The following is a 19970-nucleotide window of genomic DNA, read 5'->3' as shown; positions in this document are numbered from 1 at the left end:
ACACCTCACGTTGAACCTGCTGGCTCTCTGTCATCAGAAAGAAATCAGGACTGTGGGTAGAGTGCCACGGCTCTGGCGAAGAAGGATTTCACCGTGAATGGACAGCAGCAGGTAGGAAATCACAAAATAAAACTATAGCACCAGACATCAAAAGTTCAGCTGCCAGAGTGTAGCAAGATCAGTACGGCCTGTAGTCATCTGACAATCTGGGGTGTTCTATCCTTCAACTCCACACCCTCAGTGCTTGCTGTTTATGTGGCACACACACCTGCCAACATGCACTGAAGTAAGTGGACAGGTCCACGTCCCCACCTGCCAGCACTGCAGGGGCTCAAGATGAGAAAGAGTATTTCGGGGTGGGGCCTGTCCTGTCCCTGGGTGCCACCATGTCTGCCTCCCGTGGTAAAGACTGAAGATACTTTGGTTATCACAGCTCGGGGAGCCACCAGAATCTGCATGATGGAGACCAGAATTATACATACTACAGTGCATAGGCCAGGCCCCACTCCAAAACATCCTCTAGTCCAAATGTCGACAGCACAAAACTGAGCATCCCTTGTCCACCATAGACCTCATTTCCCTAGATGGTATCCCCGGGGGGCAGTGTCAATTATTAGAAAGTTTCTCAACTTGAACACAAATTCTCCTGTTTAAAGCTGCCATCTCCATGCTTGGACCTGTTCCCTCAGATCCATCCCAGCTCTGCAGATGAGATGGCGCTGTGTGGAAGGAACCAAAAGAAGATCCAAGGGGCATGAGGCACAAAGCAGAAGTCCCAGCCCGGGGGCCCAAGGCCCCTGGAAGCAGCCTCAGGCTCTCACTACCCCAGAAGATCCACAGGGGTAGCCCTGCTCATAAATCCCATTAAGGCACTCCCAGAACTGCCTTCAGGGCCTCGTTAGGCACTAGAGTTCAAGAGGTGAGGGGGGAAAGGCATCCATCAAGCTGATTCTTCTCTCCTGACTCTGAGTTATCCTCAAACTTGCCTGTGCCTTAAGTTGAGAAGGGCAGCATCTGGCCCAGGCAGTCCACATGTCCTTACTTCTGTCCATCCTCCTTGTTCTTCCTTTCTAGATTTTTATTTTATTTTTTAATTACATGTGTATGTGTCTGGGTCTGTGGATGAGAATGTACATGGGAGTACAGATGCCCATGGAGTCCAGGAGATGGCGTTGGATGCCCTGGACTGGAGTAATAGGCAGCTGTGAATCACCCACATGGGTGCTGGGTAGTGATACTGGAGTTCTCTGCAAGCGCAGTACAAGTTCTCAAGCGCTGAGCAATCTCTCCAGTCTCAAGGCAGTCGTTTCTCACAGCTCCAGGCTAGAGCTGAACCCTCCAGGGCTGATACGAGGCCCCCCTGGAGCTGTCCACTTCTATCCTGCAGCTCTGGAGTGTTTGAATCGGCCCTGAAACTGTGACTCTGGGACCCACCCCAGCAGTGGTTCAGAAGTGGGAGAGAAAGGCTCAAATACAAGACTGCTACCAGGCCATGGGGAGCCACCAAGGAGACTGCCCAGCAGCTGGATTACCTCCAATCCAGAGAGCACAATTCCAAGGCCCCATCTGGGTCCCCAACAGGCAGGGGACAGACCAGAGGGGCCAGCAGGCATCAGTGACAGGAGAGTGCTGGGAGACTAAGGGTCAGTTATACACATACTGGACTAAGTGGGTCACCCGGGAACACTGTACACCATGAGAACCTCAATGCCAAAGGCAGCTACTGTCTCCACTCTCCAAAGAACACTAGTGGGCTCAAGGCCAGAACAGGGCCAGGCAGACTCAGACCTACCAAGAGGCAAACAGGAGGAGACACCTTCTTAGGTGATCTTCTACTACAGAGGAGCTCCTCTGCCATTCAACCCAGGACTGTCACTGTCTTCATCCCTCACCCCAGGAAATGTGGCTATCTAGATGGACAGACAAATAAGGAGCCAGCTTACCACTATGTCTCCTGACTCTAAGCATGGCCTATGCAGGGTATCTGTGCCCACTGGGATTCAGGCACCACTGTGCATGACGTGTAGTCCCCAGGCACTGCCAAGGGTGGCAGGATCCTTGCTTGGCCACCACAAGTAGTGGGGCCATGATTCAGGGGAACCTGGCTGGCTGGTTTCTTCTGAGCAGCCTCACACCCAAGGCCAACTGGGAAGTTGCTGCAAGATCAGGATGGCATCAGAGGTGCCCAGAGCCATATGCAAAACATGGGCAGGAAAGGCTGCTCCCAGGGGGGCGGTCCTACAGCACCTGTCACAGGCAGCTAGGCAGAGGGTGGCAGACTTCTGTCCTCTTTTAGGCAGAGACAGCACAGGCGCTCATGGTGACAAGTCCTCACACTTAAGGGGAAGGGCACTGGTGGGCAATCATGTGCTGTGTGACCTGCTGCATGTGAGAACTTCGGGTCCTCCCCACTCACCAAGCTTACCACATCCCTTCCTCAATATGTTCCTCTACAAGACAGACAGGCTCAAAATAGATTCTGGACAGTTCCCGGATGTCAAGGGTCTCAGAACTCCGGTTCACAGTTCTTCCCATAGAGAGACAGGTCAGTGTTCTATGCCAGTGAGTCAGGGCACAAGGCTCCCAGAAAAGGCCCCCCTGTCCCACAACAGGGCCTTGTGGCCAACACGCATTCCCGTGAGCACCTCCCACCTGCCCTGCATGCTTGTCAAGGTGTCACAGAGAATACAGACAGTTGCCTCAGTGGGATTCCTAAGGGGAAAAGAGATGGAGAGGCAACACCACAGACTTTCAGCCTGTGTTTGTCTGCTCCCAAGGTCACCACCACCACCACACTGCTAGAGTATTGGCCCAGGGTCTCTGCCACAGCCTGGCCCCCAAGTGTGGCTCATCAACCCTCACTCAAGCCCTCACACTTCCCAAATGCTGGCCTGTGCCCAGCCAAGTGTTAGGTTTGAGAATAAGTGGCGGCCTTATATTCTCTCTCAGGGTTACCTATCCTACACTCCACATGGGCCGCTTGTGGGACCAGCCCTTCGTGCACAGACAGAGAATGTGTTCCAGAGCTCCTCAGGACACAGCCCCATCCAGCACACATGCCAGCCTCCATCCTCTCAGCTCCTTCAGGCTGCTCTTGTGACACAGGGAGGCCTGTTCCTCAGACAGACAGACGAACAGAATGGACAGCAGTTTTTCCTTGGCCTGCCCATGGCCACCCCTGCAGCACCTGCACTCTCGCTCACCCTCTCCAGGCGGTGTAGCTGGACAACAGGCAGCTAGTCAGGTACCTCCTTCCCTGACCCTCACTTGGGTCTTTAACCTTGGAGGAGCATCAGAAGAGATGAGAAAGAATGGAGACTTTACTCCAGGCTTGGAATGACGTCACTTTCCTAGACTCCCTGTAAGGTCTTTGGGTCCCTGAACCCCTCCCCCCAAAGCACCCCGAATCATGTCTCGGCCTGTCCCTGCAGAAACTCTACAGTCTATCCAGCCTACACACTCAGTGGATCTGCCTAGTTCTAACTCCAGACATCCCCCCCAGAACATTGCTAGCGTGCTCATCCTTGCCTGACAGGGTCCTGTGCTCAAGCCTGGGGTTTCCTGCCACTGTGGGTGGAGGGGGCTATTGCAGAGACCTGGGACAGACACAGCGGCTGCATATGGTACTCGGTTGCACTGACCCAGCAATCTGAACCCACTAAGCTTCAGTTGGCTTGTCTGCCTGGCAAGAGTAACCCACCAAGCTCTCAGGGGAGCCTGCATGCTGGTGAGGCCACACACTGCCTGCATGGAGCAGCCAGCACAGCTCAAAAACATCACTGGCCTAAGTCTTGGGGGTCCCCAACATGGCTTCAGCCATAAAGGCAACCCCCAGGATGATGGTGATTGAGGAAGGAGATGGAGACTTGTGCAAGAAGACAGTATGCACGATACAAAAGGAGTCCCACTCGTACAAAAATGCCTAGGCCTGCACCTGGCACAGGGGCCCGGGAAAGCTTGTGGTTAAAAAGGAAGATGGTAACCCTGTTTCAAAGGTACGAGGGCATGCACTGTGCACCCAGTATCTGGGTGTGCCATACCAGCATGGGCATAAAACCCAAAGGGGGTTGGGGCACATGTGTGATTCTGAAAAATCCAGTTATATGTTACAAGAGAACTATGAAAATAAGTAAAAGGGTGGTGGTGCAAGTCTTTAATCCCAGCACTCAGGAGGCAGAGGCAGGCGGATCTCTGTGAGTTCAAGGCCAGCCTGGGCTACAGAGTGAATTCCAGGAAAAGCACAAAGCTACACAGAGAAACCCTGTCAAAAAAAAAAAAAAAAAGAAAGAAAGAAAGAAAGAAAGAAAGAAAGAAAAAGTGCCAGAAATGGTGCTGGGTATAGCTCAGTGGTAGAGTATTTGTCTAGTATACACAAGGCCCTGGACCCAATGTCCAACAGTAAAGAAAGAAAAAAACAAAAACAAAAGACCCAGGCACCACCAGTGAATTGCTGTGGGATAATTGTACACTGTGTGAAAATGTATTGCTGTGATTGGTGTAATAAAAAAGCTTAACAACAAATAGCTAGGCAGGAGGTATAGGCTGGACTTTGGGGCAGAGAGAAAGAGAACTGGGAAGAAGGGGCAGAGTAACCAGCCAGATGGGGAGGAAACAAGAGGTGCAATCTGGAAGAGAGGTAATGCCATGATAGAACATAGATTAACATAAATAATTTAAGTTATAAGAGCTAGTTAGAAACAAGCCTAAGCTACAGGCCAGCCTTTCATAATTAATAAGTTCCGTGTCATTATTTGGGGGCTGGCTGGCACGACAGAGAAAGACTTGTGACAGTGAATGACTTACAGAAACACTACCCTCAAAATATCTAGGAACAAGACAAGGAAGTCAAAGACTGGGACACCACAAAGCACTGACGGGAATGATTAAAGAAGACGCACATGAATGGAGAGAGATGCTGTGCTCACGGTCAGAAGTCTTAAGTCAAGAGTGCAATGTGCAACCTATAAACACTGCAATCCCTGTCAAAATCCAGCTGCCTTTTTTCTTTACTTTTATTTTTCAGAAATGTAGCAGTCAATCCTCAAATTTACATGAAATCACAAGGGGCTAAATACTTGTTCCCAAATAGCCAAAATAATTCGGGGGGGGGGGGGAATGAGCATAAAGGCTCACTTCTGATTTCAGAACACACTACAAACTCACAGTACTCAAAATCATGTGGCACTGGCCTAAATAGAAACATAAATACCTAGAGGACAGAATTGAGAGATCAGAAATAAACCCCATGTATATACATGGTTTTCAACAAGGGAGGACATTCAATAGAGCAGAAGTTATCTTCAAAATACCATGGGAAGCTGAGTAATGATGCACACTTATAATCCCAGCACTTGGAAAGATGAGTCAGAGAGACCATGAGTTTGGGGAGAGACAGGGCTACACAGCAAGACCGTTTCAAAAAACCAAGGCAGCTGGGGCTGGGGAGATGGCTCATTCATTAAAGTGCTTGCCACAAGGACCTAAGTTCTGATCCCAGGTGCCCATGTTAAAACAACAACAAACCAACAAACAAAACCCATGTTGCGGTATTTCACCCCTGTGGTCCTAGCGCTTGGTGAGATGGGACAGGAGGTTCCTTGGGGCTTGCTAGCCAGACAACCTTGCCAAATGAGGGAATTTCAGGCCAGTGAGAGATCCTGTCCAGAAATAAAGAAACGGAAAATTTAAAAAAAAAAAAGAATAGAAAGGTAGTGATAGGAGATACTCAACATTGACCTCTGGCCTCCACATTCACATTTGCACACATGTGTGCACACACATAAACATGTAGAAAGCATGAATCACACAAGCCTAAAGCAATGTGGCCAAGTAACCATGTCACAAAACTCAAAAACCAGGAACCAAAAACTTTTCATCCTTTAGGCATCTACCTTAGGAATTTCATCACAGCAGTGAACATGGCCTGTAAAAAAAAAAAAAAAAGAAATATCCCAAGATCCTACCTCACACAATGGATCAAACACCTAAAGATGCTTACCACCAAAGTTGATGATCTGAGTTCAATCCCCAGGACCCATATGGTGGAAGAAGAGAACTGACTCCTGCAAGTTGTACTCTGACACACACACACACACACACACACACACACACACACACACACACACGCTGTGGCATGTGCCCCCTGCCACACAAATAAATAAATGAAATTTAAAAAAAAAATTTAAAAGCCAAGCCTGGTGGCACACACCTTTGACTCTAGCACTCAGGAGACAGAGACAGGTGGATCTCAGTGATTCAAAGCCAGCCTGGTCTGCAGATCAAATTCCAGGCCAGTCAGGGCCACACAGTGAGACTCTGTCTCAAAAACAACAACTACAAATAAAAGATTTTCAAAACCTAAATCAAAGAGTTGAGGGCCAGGCAGACTGCTTAGTGGCTAAGTGGTACTTGCTGCCAAGCTTGGTAACACGAGTTCAATTCCTGGGTCCCACATGATAGAAAGAACAGCACCAATTCTCATAAGTTTTCCTCTGACTTTCACATGTACATGATGGTATTCATGCATGCACACGCAAGCACACACACACACACTGATATACATGATGGTGTGCATGTGTTCATGTGCCTACACACACACACACAATAAGTAAATAAATAATGTTTTTAAATAAAGAGTTAAAAGTATGAAACTTCAAAAAAAATCACTAGGTTAAACCTTATAACAGTTGATTTGACAAGAGATTTTAGGACATTAAAAGCATGAACAAGAAATATAAATAAATAAGTTAGATTTCATTAAGGCTAAAAACTTTTATGCACCAACAGATGGTATCAAACCACAAGCAAGTAGCTGGGGTGCTGACAGCACGTGCTTTAATCCAACACTTGGGTGGCAGAGGCAGGCAGATCTCTGAGTTAGTTCAAGAACAGGGCTACTCAGAGAAACACTGTCTCAAAAAACCAAAAGAAGAAAAGGAAAGGAAAGAACATAAAAAGTTAATTCAGGGAAATAGAAAACAAAGAAAAACACTTGCAAATCATGTATCTGATGAAGGTGTAATTGCTAGAATTCTGCTAGAATACATAAAGCACCTCTAAAGCTCAGCAATGAAAAGAAACAATCCAATTTAAAAAAAAAAAAAAAAAAAAAAAAAGGAAAGGGCAGACAAGATGGCGGAGCAGGTAAAAGTGCTTGCTGCCAAGCCTGGCGACCTCAGGCTGACGCCCTGGATCCAATCGATGGAAGGAGAAAACTAACTCCTGCAAGCTGTCCTCTGCCCACACACATGCTGCCATGGCATACGAGCATGTACACACAGCCCAACACACATAATCAATAAATAATTAAATAAAGTGGGCTTTGGGAGTGAGTGTAGCTCAGTGGTGGACTCCTTGCCTACCAAGTGCATAATTCTGGATTCCGTGTCTAGCACTGGGAGACGGGGACCTTAGGTAGACGTCTCTCAAAGCCAAGGACCAAAACACCAGCCAGCAGAGGCAAGATGCCCAACACCATCAATTATCAGGGACAACAAGTCAAAACCACCAGCAAACACTACTTCGCACTCACACCCATGAGGATGGTTATAATAAAAAGACGGGAAAACAGCAATCGCTGGTGCAGATGGGAGCATGGGGCGGGCCCTGCAGCAAATACCCTGTTGGTTACTCAAAAAGTTAAATATAGGGCTGGGGGTGCAGTTCAGTGCTAACACATGTGGTTAGTATACCCAGAAAAACTGGAAACAGGTGTTCAAGCAAACGTTTGTGCACAAATGTGCATGTCAACACTATTTACAACAGTCACATGTGGAGATAACCCAACCCAACCGACAGTGGAGAACTGTGGCCTAGTCACCCAGGCAGTAGAATATTATTCAGTCATTAAAAAAACACTCAGAGCCAAGCGTGGTGGCGCACGCCTTTAATCCCAGCAGTCAGGAGGCAGAGGCAGGTTGATCTCTCTGAGTTTGAGGCCAGCCTGGTCTACAGGGCTAGTTCTAGGACAGCCAAGGCTATTACACAGAGAAACCCTGTCTTGAATAAAATAAAATAAAAACACTAACAATTGAACCTCAATATTAGCCTCAGAAACAGAAATGGGTGTCAAATTCAAAATGTTCAACGTTGTATGATTCTGTCTACACTAAATATTTGAATGGGTAAACCCACGGAGCTAGAAGGCTGCCCAGTCAGTAGGGGATGGGGACAGGCAGGGAAAGAGGCATGGCTGCTTGATGGATAGAGGGGAGGGTCACACAGCACATATGCATTGAATGTCATTGAACTCTTCCTTGTGTGGTGCAGGGGTAAATTGTCTACCTTAAAATGGTCAACTTCACACTAACTGCATTTCACCTCTGTGTTTTCAGAAAGACAAGAGACTGACTGCTCCACTTGCCTGAAAAAGACCTCCAGGTCTCAGGGTTTGAGATGACGGCCAACCAAGCTAGAGTTCCAGATAGGTTTTTCTGTCTCTTTAAACTCAGTGCTTTAATAAGGGCAGCGGACTACTATAGAAGTCCAGGGCCACCAAACCACAAAACTAAAAGTGAAAGTCACCAGAAATAAGGGAACTGAAGATGAGCAGCAGGGAAGGAAGGGGACAAAGGTGACAGCCCCTTCCTGAGAGGTAGGGATACACTGAGACCCAGCAGGGACCATTCGGACGGCTGCTGGGACAAGGACCTCTCCACACTCAGCACTGCCTGTGACTCTCCCGTTGGGCCCACACCACAACATACTGCCACATCCATGAATTCATGTGGTTATCAGCACCCAGTGTCTGTTCCAACCTTGACCGAGAAGAGCACAAGAAGACACCTCTCCTCGTCACAGCATCTTAAGAGTGAACACCTCTACCTGCCCTGGCTCACAGTTCAACTGCTGGGGTCAGGAAAGCCATACATGACAGAGACTTGGCTGCCTCTAGGTCAGCGCTGACAACAAAGTTGACACTGTGACCCACTAGACTAGACTTCTTCCACTCACAGTTTGTATGAAGACCAGACAGGGTGAGGCGTGCAGAGTCCCACAGGCATTCAGCATGGCCTAAATACAGTAAGCACCTGCAGCCCCACTGTCACCATCATGGTCTGAGGACCCAGCTGGTAGACTTGTTTTCCTCACAACGGAGGTTGAGAAGTTAGAAGATTCTTGCAGGCCACGCCACCATGCAGCATTAGACGGTGGCCCAGTTCCAACAGCAATCCCTTCATTCTTTCTAAATCAGAGTCTGGCAAGTGTGAGGTACTATGAGGAGATGGTAAAGAGAAGAAGGTGGCCCGGGATAGTGGAGTTGGCACTGGGCATCCCAGATCTTGGGCCATCTGTAATTACGCCTGGTGCCCAAATGGCCCCAAACAAATACGGGCTGCAATCTTGTGCTTGTACCATGCCTGTTGCCAGCGAGATATTCCCAGTAGGAAAAAAAAGCAAACATCATGGAGCTTAGGACGAGGCTCACACCAAGCTGCTCCCTCCAGACATCTGCACCCTCTCAGGAAACACAACCAAGATCCCTAGTCTCCTCCGATACTGAGTGGACACTCTTCCTATTTTTTCCAGAACTTTGCAAACTCACAGAGGGAGAATTCCTTGTCTTAAAATGATGGGTTAGTGGCTGGAGAGATGGCTCAGAGGTTAAGAATACAGAGGTTTCAAATCCCAGCACCCATATGGCAGGTCATAAACGCCCATACTTGCAGTTCCAGGGAATATGACATCCTATTCCGACCTCCATAAGTACCAGACATGTACATGGTACACATACATATGTACAAAACGCATTACATATAAAATAAATAAATCTAACAAAAATGATGGATTGTTATTCCTAAATACATCTCCATGCCATCTCAGTGGAGAGGGTCTCTTGCCCATATTCAGTATCAGCGTCTCTGACAGCCCAGACAGCTCTTGGCTATGTTCCTTCCTGTGGGACACGAACTCTGCTGGCCAACAACAGAGCTGGCACGCTGAGCACTGCCATGAGCCCCACTCCATGTCTCCAGGTACTCCAGATGCAGCTCTGCTCCAAGGACCTTAAGGCTAAGCTGACACAAGGAAAGCCCACACAGGCCACCTCAGTCTGAGGGAGTTGGACATTGAAACAGAACCCCAAGAAGAGGCCAGGTAGGGGGCCAGGTAGCCCAGGGGGACAGACATGATGTCCCCAGGAGCCCCACCCTCTCGCTGAAATGGTGGCTCCCTACCTCTACCTTGCATCTGTCCTAACACAATCACTAGGATTCTGACAAAACCTGTCTCAACAGGTAGGGTGGTACAAACCTTTAAGTGAAGCACCCAGGAGGCTGAGGCAGGAGGATAAAGACTTAAAAGCTGGCCTAAGAGTGACACACAGTGAGACCCTGACTCAAAAAAAAAAAGAGGAAGAAGAAGAGGAGGAGGCGAAGACAGACAGACAGACAGACAAAAAACAAAAGCAATCCTCAGAGCCTGCTCTTGCCACTGCTTGGCCCAGATCCCCGCCCTGACCCTACGGTGCACTTTCTGCCTACACCTAAGTCCCCTCTCCCTTGACTTCCTTGCCTTCCTTCCTATTTCTCTGCTCCCACAGATCTCACTCGCCACTCTGAGACAAGACACCCCACCCCCCAGAGTAAGCTAGAAGTCCATCTGCAAGTCTAGACCATACACAAGAGCCTCGTGACAGACAGGCAAGAGGCCCACCTGGCCAGTTACAGAGGCCTCACCGCCATCTCTGAGCCCCTCCTAGAACACAGGACAAATATTTCCTGAGGAACGAGTGAGACTTTTGTCGCTAAGTCACCTGCATGTCTCTTAAGCTTTCTGAAGTCGATTTTATTGGCAATGCCTCCAAGGAACCTTCTGATGGAATGAGCACCCATAAGAGGGTCAGAGGGTCAGGCTTAAAGATGTTGGATGAATTAATGCAGCCATCCCTGCCTCCCAGAGGTCAAAACTCTTCCAAGCAAGGCAGTGACAAGTGAGAGGCCGGGTCCTCCAACACATGTGGCAGGGGTGCTGCACAGGGGACCCGAGGAAGGACTGGGGGTTCTGACCCAAGGCTCTGCACAAGGCTAAGACTTGTAAAGAAGATAGGTTCCCAAGGCCTCTGTAGGGCTCCAGGTTCCTACCAAATGGACCAGACATGACACCTCTGGGGGGCAACTGGCCTCCAGCTGCTTCCTACAGGGTCCTGCCTTTGAATCCATCCCTCCTACATCCAAGCCCCAACTCTCAGGCACCACAGAGATCCCAGGAAAGCAAAGGGATATGAGTCATCATAGCCAAGGCAGGACTGGATGAAGAATCCTGCAGGGGCCTAGGGAGAGGCCACTCAGACTCAGCCAATACATGTCATGGACCAAAAGGTGAGGGTCCTTCCCCATGCTCCCCAAACCCCACCATCCTCTCCAAAAAATGCAGGATAAACCATCTTCAGTGTGGTACACACCTCATCCCATTCCACCAGGACTGTCCCCAAATAAATTGCCTGCAAGGGTGCTGTGGAGCTTGGTGCCTCTACAGAGGCACACTCATCATGGAATCAAGCTAGGCTTTAGTAAGCAGCCATCCCAAGCAAGTTCTAGGCCACAGAAGCAACCAAGAATCAACACCCCATCATTGTAAGCATAGGTGACTTAAGAGATCCTCATTCCAATTGTCCTCAAAGGCTTGCTGGAAATGTGTAATGTGACCCCAGGTAGGACAAACTGAGGCTTTTGGGTTACTATGGAATTTTATTTAGTTTTGTTTTTGTTTTCAAAATGGGTTCTCTGTGTAGCTCTGGCTGTCCTGGAATTTACTCTGTAGACCAGGATGGCCTCCAACTCAGAGATCCACCTGCCTCTGCCTCCCAAGCTCTGGGATTAAAGGTATGTGCCACCACCGCCTGGCTACTGTGTTTATTTTTATGGTTACTGTGTATGGCAAGTTACAATAATGCTCCATTTTGAAGAATGACACAAAGTTTCCTTTCAAAAGAAACATTTGCCAGGGTAAGGAATCCAATTCCGTGTGGGATCTGGAAACAGGAAAAGTACTTCAAGGAGCGAAACCTGGCTAAAGAAGTCTGAGTGAAGTGTGCCATTCAGTCAGTCCCTAGCACTGGGCCAAAGTTCTCGCCCTGGTTTCAAAGTTGGCATAGCCAACTAAGTCCCTTAGGAGAAGTGGATTGGAGGGGATGTGCAGCAAACTTCTACCCTTCTGTTGTTATTGGTGTTTGGGTGCATTTCTTACTACTTTCTAAATTTAGTATGGAGGGAAGCTCACGCCATGGTGCACTTGTGGACATCAGAGGACAGCTTACATCTACCACGTGGGTCCTAGGAATGGAACTGGGGTCAACAGGCCTGTCAGGAGGAGCCTTTATCTGCTGAGCCATCTCAGCAGCCTTTCTTGCTACTTTTGAGACAGGGTCATATACCGGAGGCTGACCTCAAATGTGATATATAACCAAGGGTGGCCTTGAACTCTTGATGTTCCTGCCTCCACCTCGTGTGTGCTGGGATTATAGATATGCTCTACCACTCCTGGGGATACTGCTTTAAAATTTTCTTCAGTAAGTCTTGTTTCCTCAAGACCAAAAGTGTAAAGGCATACAGGCTGTTTAAAAGTGAGGTAAGATGTAAACTCTGACGGAATTAACAATCCAGAGCTCTAAAGAGAATCATCAAGGGTCTTCCAAGAATCTCTGGAGGGAGAGACACATGTGGAGCTGACCACATGCCTTCCACTCTTGAATAAGTGAGACTTGAGAGGAGCCCAGGGATCTGTCCCAGGCTACAGGAGCAGGAAGAGACCCAGGCCTTTCCCTCCCTGCCTCACTTAGGCCCCAACCCTTGACCCTGCACAGAGCTAGCCAGAGGTCTAAACCCACGAATAGGTACCACTCAGGGTGCACTTGAGCATAAGAAAACACCTGCCATAACTGAGCCCTTTTAGAACCCAGAGCCCAAATAGGTGTAAATGCATCTGGGCTAATGAACTGCCTGTCTCAGATCAAACTGAAATCCTCAGAGAAGTAGTAAGGTGACTAGGCCTCCAAAAACAAAACAAAAACAGACAACAAATCTCTTAAAGTACCAAGACTGGTCACTGATCTACTCTCCCCTTTCTTTGCCTGCCTGGGCAGGAGCCCAACTGACAGGTACCCAACTGCAAGCCCTGGACTGAGACAGGAAGAAGGGGTTCCACCACTCTTGGGGCTACTCAGGACCAGATTTCCAGCATTTCTGCATTTGGGGAGGCCTCTAGGCTCTTACCCACTGTGATCTGTCCACGGCCCCTTAGAGATGGACATCAGTTGGTTGCTGTTTAGAGCGGCCCTGTTTGGAACAGAACCCAGGGGTCACACAGCTTTGAGGGCTCTCCGCAGCCCTAGATATTTGGAGGAGGCAGCACAGGATGCTCAAGAGATTTCGGCGGGCCATAAAAGGCCACCCCTTCCTCAGGCCAGTCAGGTTACCCCATGAGGGTCAGCCTCTGTCCCAGGGCCTACAGATGTGAGCAGGCCCATCGCATCCCTGCTTCCTAGCTCCCCATACTTGACTAGACCAGAGGCCACAGCTTTCTTTTAAGATTACTAAAGATCCTGGATGTGAGCAAACAGGAGGGGCTTCTCTCTGGAAGGAAGGTCAGAGACCATCCAGAACTACACACGCTTCTCTCCCTCCAGCCTGCTACTAGCTGCTAAAAACTCACACCCAGGGGACAGACAGACCTGTCCAGCTTCGGGCCAACCCTCTTGAGGCCCAAGCACATCCCACAGGCAAAGTCAGACACAAGAGAACCTGTTGGAGCAGTTTAAGCAGGATGATCACCTCTTTCTCCTCCTCTTACTTCTGAGTAGGAAGGGACTTAGGCTCTTGAAAAGTAGGCACAAGGCCAGGTCATGGCCACCGGCAAGGGCCGCGAGGGCGGGTTTAGTATCTCCGGGCTCACCTCCTTCCCCCTCCCCACCTTCCTTAAAGAGCATAAGGTCATGTCAAAACTGGGGTGTCCCTGCATGGAGAGGAGAGGAGGAAAATGGGGAACTGAGCAGGCCAGGAAGGAGGTGGCCAAGCCATAACACCCCCACCCCAACACACAGACAGACACTCACATCGGTCTGTCACTGCACTCGCGCCTAGGCCCGCAGGCCAGCCCGGGCCGTAGGCGCGCAGGGTCCCCTGAGGGGTCCTGCCCGCCAGGACAAGGTCCTGGGGAGGTTTCCCGGCTCCGGCAGGGACTAGGGGCATCGGCCACCACCTCGCTACCGTCCCCGGGTCTGCCCTAGCCCTGCCAGCTCCGGAGCCCGCCAGTCGCGCCTCTCGGGGGACCCGCGCCGGGCCGCGCGCCCGCCTCTCCCGGCCCGGCCGCCCCGAGCCCGCGCGGGGAAAGTTCCTGCAACTTCGCAGGGGGCTGGCGGCGGGGGCCCCGGGCCTGGGCCTCGTCCGGCTCCGGGCCTCCGCGGCCACTGCGGCCCCGCTGTCAGGCGGCCGGGTCCCAGCCCCATAGCTGCCGGAGCCCCAACTTCCCCGCGCCCCTCGCCCGCCCCGGCCGCGGGCCTCGCTTTGTGCGCCGCGGCCGTACGCCCCCGCCCTGGGCACAAAAGGGCGCGCGGCCCGGCGGCCGAACACGGCTGCGGTGCCCGGCGGGGCCCCGGGCGCGCGGCTGGGGCGCGGGGCTCGGTGGGCCGGGCGGGCCGCGGCGCGCTCACCTGCCGTGGAACCAGTCCTTGCAGGCGTCGCACTCGATCATGAAGCGGGTAACGTCGTAGGGCAGCCGGCAGACGCAGTACACGGGCACCGTCGCCATGTTGCCGCGCCGCCGCTCGCCCCGCCGCTGCGCTGCCCGGGTCGGGCCGGGCCGGGCCGGGGGCCGCGCGGCGAGGGCGGCGGGGGCGGCGGGCGCGGGCGCCGCGGCCGGAGCGGACGGGGCCGGGGGCGCTCGGCTGGGCCCGCGCGCGCGCTCGCGGCCGGGCGCGTCCACACAATGCCGGCGCGGGCTGCTGGGGCCGCGCCGGGAGCCGCCCGCCGGGCCGCGGGGCGCAAGGCTGAGAGTGCGCGGGGGGCCCGGCCGCGCGCGGGACACAAAGCGAATGGACGCGCGGGGGCGGCGGGCGGGGAGCCGCGGCCCCACCGAAGGGACCCCCGGCCGCCGAGCGGCCGCTACGTCAGCGCCCCGGGTGGCGCCGCCTCCGCCCGCCGGCCTGGGCCCCGCTCCCGCCGCCGGGAAGGCGGGCCGCGGTAGAAGGTGGGCCGCGGGCCCGGGGGAGCCAGCAGCCAGGCCGGGGGGACCCGGCGGGGAGAGGTTGGCCCCGGGACGACAGGGGAGGCGAGCCGCGGAGCCCCCTGCCTCCGGCTGCGTGGGCACAGTCCACACAGCCCTTCCTCAGCCAGAAGCAACTCCTTGGCCTTAACTTTCTTCTGACCCCGAAGTGGGATGGACAGGGGGATTTTCCTCCTCTTCCTGGGCCCGGCAGCTTCCCTCCCATCCCGAACTGCGTTTGAGTTGCTGGCTCTTGAACAACCTCCCCTTCCCTTTCTTCCTAACTGGGGGCTGCCTTGCTCCCTCGCGCGATCCGGTGAACTTTCCTGATGCTCCGGCCCCCAGAGGTGGAGGACAAAAGTCAGGGGACCCGAGAGCGAGCTACTGTGGGACACAGCTTACCTGGCACTGGTGCTGCCCAGAAGCCCTCATTACAGCCCCTAGACCCCCAGACCTTAGGGGCGGAGGACAGTCCAGTGACTCGCATCTGAGCCACACTCTCGCCCCTGCAGCCTTGCCCTCAACTGGCTCTCTGGTCTCACCTGTCCTACTTAGGGCTTGTTTGTTCATTTGCTGGTGGGATACGAGTGGGGGGTCTTCTGTCCCCTACCCAGATCGCCCCTGCTGAGCAGTGTGCCACATACCCAGTAAGAAACCTATCTGCTAGATTTGCCTCCTTTCCGCTTGTCCCCACATAACACTTGGAGATGCTAGTCTCTGCAAGTGAACTCTAGAGTCTCAGGCCTCTGCTTACCTTGTCAAGGCAGAGTCCTCAACATCCCTGCCCAAACTTCAGCTGCCAAGCAACCATTTGCTCCATTGCTGATCATCATTTGCTCAATGAGATCATCTCATTGAGCCAGAATCTGCCCTCAGCCACCCCCTACCCTCCCCAAACTTGTGAACCCAGGAATACAACTCAGGATCTGGACCAGGACAAACAGTGCGTTAGCTAAGGGCACACATGTGGAAGGGAAGATAGGAAAAACAACCTGGGAAATTGGGGGCAGGCAGGGTACCCCTCCAAACTATACAGAATGAACTTAATTCAAGCCACCTGCCTGAATTCCAGCTGTCACCTTTGGTCTCCTTTGTCCTGGTGGTTCTTCTCTTGAGAAGCCACTGTCCCTGGATAGCATCAGCCCCAGGTATGAATTCCTACAAATAAAGGGTGGAGTCTATAGGAAACCCAGAGTGAGTCCAGGTAGGGGCAGACACTACCCCTGTTCCCTAAGGGACCCTCCGTTTTCCCAAGAGGTGGTGCTGATGCCATTTAGCAGAAGTGAAAACTGAAGCTCAGAGCAGTTTAATGCAGAAGAGGAGTGGCCTGCCAAGGGTTGGGGCCGAGGGAGCAAGGGAAGGGCCCATCTCTGCAAGTCCTAAACCTGTGCCTCTCACCTCAGTCTTATTTTAGAAAGCCTGTCATCCTCCTTGTGGGGTACTGGCCACTCTGTGCCTCCATCTACTCTCCCTACCTTCTGATGTTCTCTCTGGCATCTGGCTGTGCCCACTCTAGCTGTCCCTGTGCTTGGGGGCCAGATTATTTTCCTGATTCTCAGAGCTCTTCTGGGGTTGCTGCACTGTGTGGCAGCAACTAGACCCCATCCCAGGCCTCTGCCTCTAACTTCTGTTCTTTTTTTCCACCTCTCCTCCCACCTCCTATCTTTAGATGTTTATTGAGCACCTAATGTATGCTGACAGCTTTACATCAGAGCTGAGAAGAGTCAGCTTTCCTGTTCACTGTGGAGTAGAGAGAGCCAGGGATAGAACTTAGATTTGAGTAGACAGTGGAGGAAAGCATAGAAAGGCCAAACAGGTGAGTCATCCTCTGAGAACATGACCCAGGAGAGGGGACTAGGAGGTGATGGTGGGATGCTCCTGCTGGCCAAGAGGAAGAGGTGCTCCAGAGCAGGGCAGTGTGGTCTGGTGGCCCCCTCTACTGGCGCTTCTACCCCCTCCACTCCTTAAGTGCCTGTGTTCCCACACCACCATTCATCCCCATTGGCCTGGCCTGTGGCCCTGTAAGGGGAACTGGCTCATGGCTATGTGATCCCTACACCAGCCTTGTACCCAGGCACTCCAGTGGCACCACAACCTTGGTACCGCACAGAACCTCAGCTTCTAGGCATAGACAAGCCTCCCTCCACTGAGGCACACTGAGCAACTCTATTGTTTTGCTTGTAAATACCGGGTTTCCCAGAACCATTCCTAAAGAAATGGACCTCTCCTCCTGGAATAGTGCTGGCCTCCTTGTCAAGGTTTTCCCCCAACCCCATTTATGTATTTAGTGTATGTATGTGACCATGCATCTGACACAGTGTGTGCCTGGAGGCCAAGGAACGACTGACTATGCAGTCATCAGTTCCCTCCACCGTGTGGGTCCCAGGGACTTAACTCAAGTTGTCAGGCTCAGTGGCAAGCACTTTACTGGCTGAGCCGTCTTATCTGGCCCCTCCTTTATTGAGAATTCTGACATGGGTGGGTTGTTTCTGGGCACTTTGTTGTATCCAGATTGTCAATGTATCTCTTTATGCTGATGTCACATAGTTTTCATTACTGTACTTTGTAGTAAGCTTTGTCACCAGGAAATGTGAATCTTCTAACTCTTTTATAAGATTTCTATGGCTACTTGTGGTTCCTTAAGATTCCTTAGGAGTCGGGCAGTGGTGGCACATGCCTTTAATCCCAGCACTCAGGAGGCAGAGACAGGTAGATCTCTGTGAGTTCGAGGCCAGCCTGGTCTACACAGCTACTTCCAGGACAGCCAGGACTGTTACACAGAGAAATCTTGTCTCAAAAACCAAAAACAAACAAACAAAATAAAAGTTTCAAACAAAGTGAATTTGAGCATAGATTTTTCTTCCTTAAATTTTTCCTGGGGCCAGGTAAAGGTGTTTGTCGTGCAAAGCTGGCAACCTGAGTTTGATAGATTCTCCAGAACCTGCATTAAGGTGGATGAGAGAACTAACTCCACAAAATTATCTTCTGATCACCATATGGGTGCCACACCATGTGCACACACACACACACACACACACACACACACACACACACACAAAGGATTTATAAAGACTTTTGTTTGTTTGTTTGTTTTGTTTTGTTTTTCGAGACAGGGTTTCTCTGTGTTGTTTTGCGCCTTTCCTGGAACTTGCTTTGTAGACCAGGCTGTCCTTGAACTCACAGAGATCTGCCTGCCTCTGCCTCCCAAGTGCTGGGATTAAAGGCGTGCACCACCACCGACCGAAGACTTGTTTTTTTTTAAATATGAGATTTTGCTATGGATTGTAGGAAAAGCTATAGGTTTTAATTAATTAAACTATTTATTTATTTTGGAGAGGACAACTACTGGGAGTTGGTTTCTCTCGTTCTACCATATGGGGCCTATGGATCAAACTCAGGTTGTCAGACTTGGCAGCAAATGCCTTTACCTGCCGAGGCATCTCGACAGCACTATACAGTGCTTTTAAATGGTTGTGTATGAAGTTTTCTAATCTGTGAACACAGTCTGTCTTTCCATTTAATTACTCTGAGCAAAATCTGGTCATTTGCCTTGCCTCCTTGGTTTATTCTTGAGTAGTTTTTTTTTTTTAACTATTACATTCATTTATTTTTAACATTTACTTAATGTGTGTGTGTATATCTGTATGTGCACATGAGGGGTACAGAGGACAACTTGGAGGAGTCTGTTCTTTCCTACTATGTGGATCCGAGTGTTCAAACTCAAGTGGCCATCAAGCTTGGCGGCAAGCACCTTTATCTGCTGAGCCATTACACTGGTCCATTGACTGGTATATATATATATATATCTTTTTTATTTTTTTAGTTTTTATGTGTATGGGTGTTTTGCCTACATATATGTCTATACATCAGCTATGTGCCTGGTGCCCATTGAGGCCAGAAGAGGGTGTCGGATCTCAGACTGGAGTTACAGGCTATTGTTATCTGCCATGTGGGTGCTGGGACTTGAACCTGGGTCCTCTGGAAGAGCAGCCAATGCTTTTAACCGCAGAACTACCACTTCAGCAACACGCCCCCCCCTTTCTTAAAAACAGTCTCTTGTAATGTAGACTGGCATCCAACTTAATAGGTAACTGAACATGACCTTGAACCCTGTATCCTCCCACTTCTAGCTCTTGAGTTTATGGCTTATAGTCATGTACCACCACGCCTGGCTTTTGGTGTGCTGGGACTGAAACCCAGGACTTCATGCATGCTAGGAAAACACTCTACCAACTGAGCTACATCTTTAGCATCAGAATTCTCATTTATTTATTTTAGGCTATTCATTGTTAGTGTATGGAAACAAAACTAACTTTCCATGTTGATCTTGTATATTGCTCTTTACTGAAGTCATGTATTTTAACAAAAGGTGTTGTGTGAGGGTGCACACACATGCACGTATAGTGTTTAGAGCTATCCTGGACACATGCACTCTGCCTAACTCCCACCTGTCCTCCAGATCGTCCCCTAGTGTGGCTTACCTGGTACCTTGGAAGTTTTCACTCACTCTGCTGTTTTTCCTAGAACCTTCCACCCCTTCTGTCTCATTTTTTTTTTAACATGGATTCCTTTTAACTTGTATGTTTATATAACTGTTCCTGCTCTCCCTACTCAGGTGACATTTCCCAGCCCTGTGCCCTCTGCAGCCCTGCAGTGCCAGTCCCTGAAACTCTCCTGGAGTGATCAGTCAGGGCATCGAAGACTGGATGGGTATCCCTCTACCTAGGGAAAATTGGGTCTTTTGATCCATGGGTTTGGGGGTGCTTGTGCAG

At 50.8% G+C, this 19970-nt stretch overlaps 1 protein-coding gene across 1 annotated transcript in view; it reads right to left on the bottom strand.

The window, feature by feature from the left end:
- The window catches only part of Phf2 (PHD finger protein 2), a 73004-nt gene extending 58224 nt beyond the window's left edge, over positions 1–14780 (bottom strand). Inside the window, exon 1 of the mRNA XM_059262987.1 lies at positions 14648–14780. Coding sequence (XP_059118970.1) covers positions 14648–14745 — 98 coding nt within the window. The 5' untranslated portion in view covers positions 14746–14780. The remainder of the gene's footprint in view (positions 1–14647) is intronic.
- Positions 14781–19970: the final 5190 nt, after the last annotated feature.

The sequence above is a fragment of the Peromyscus eremicus genome, chromosome 5, assembly GCF_949786415.1.
Source record: "Peromyscus eremicus chromosome 5, PerEre_H2_v1, whole genome shotgun sequence".
NCBI lineage: Eukaryota > Metazoa > Chordata > Mammalia > Rodentia > Cricetidae > Peromyscus > Peromyscus eremicus.
The sequence above is the reverse complement of the archived record's forward strand: the minus strand, read 5'-3'. Positions and strand labels throughout refer to the sequence as shown.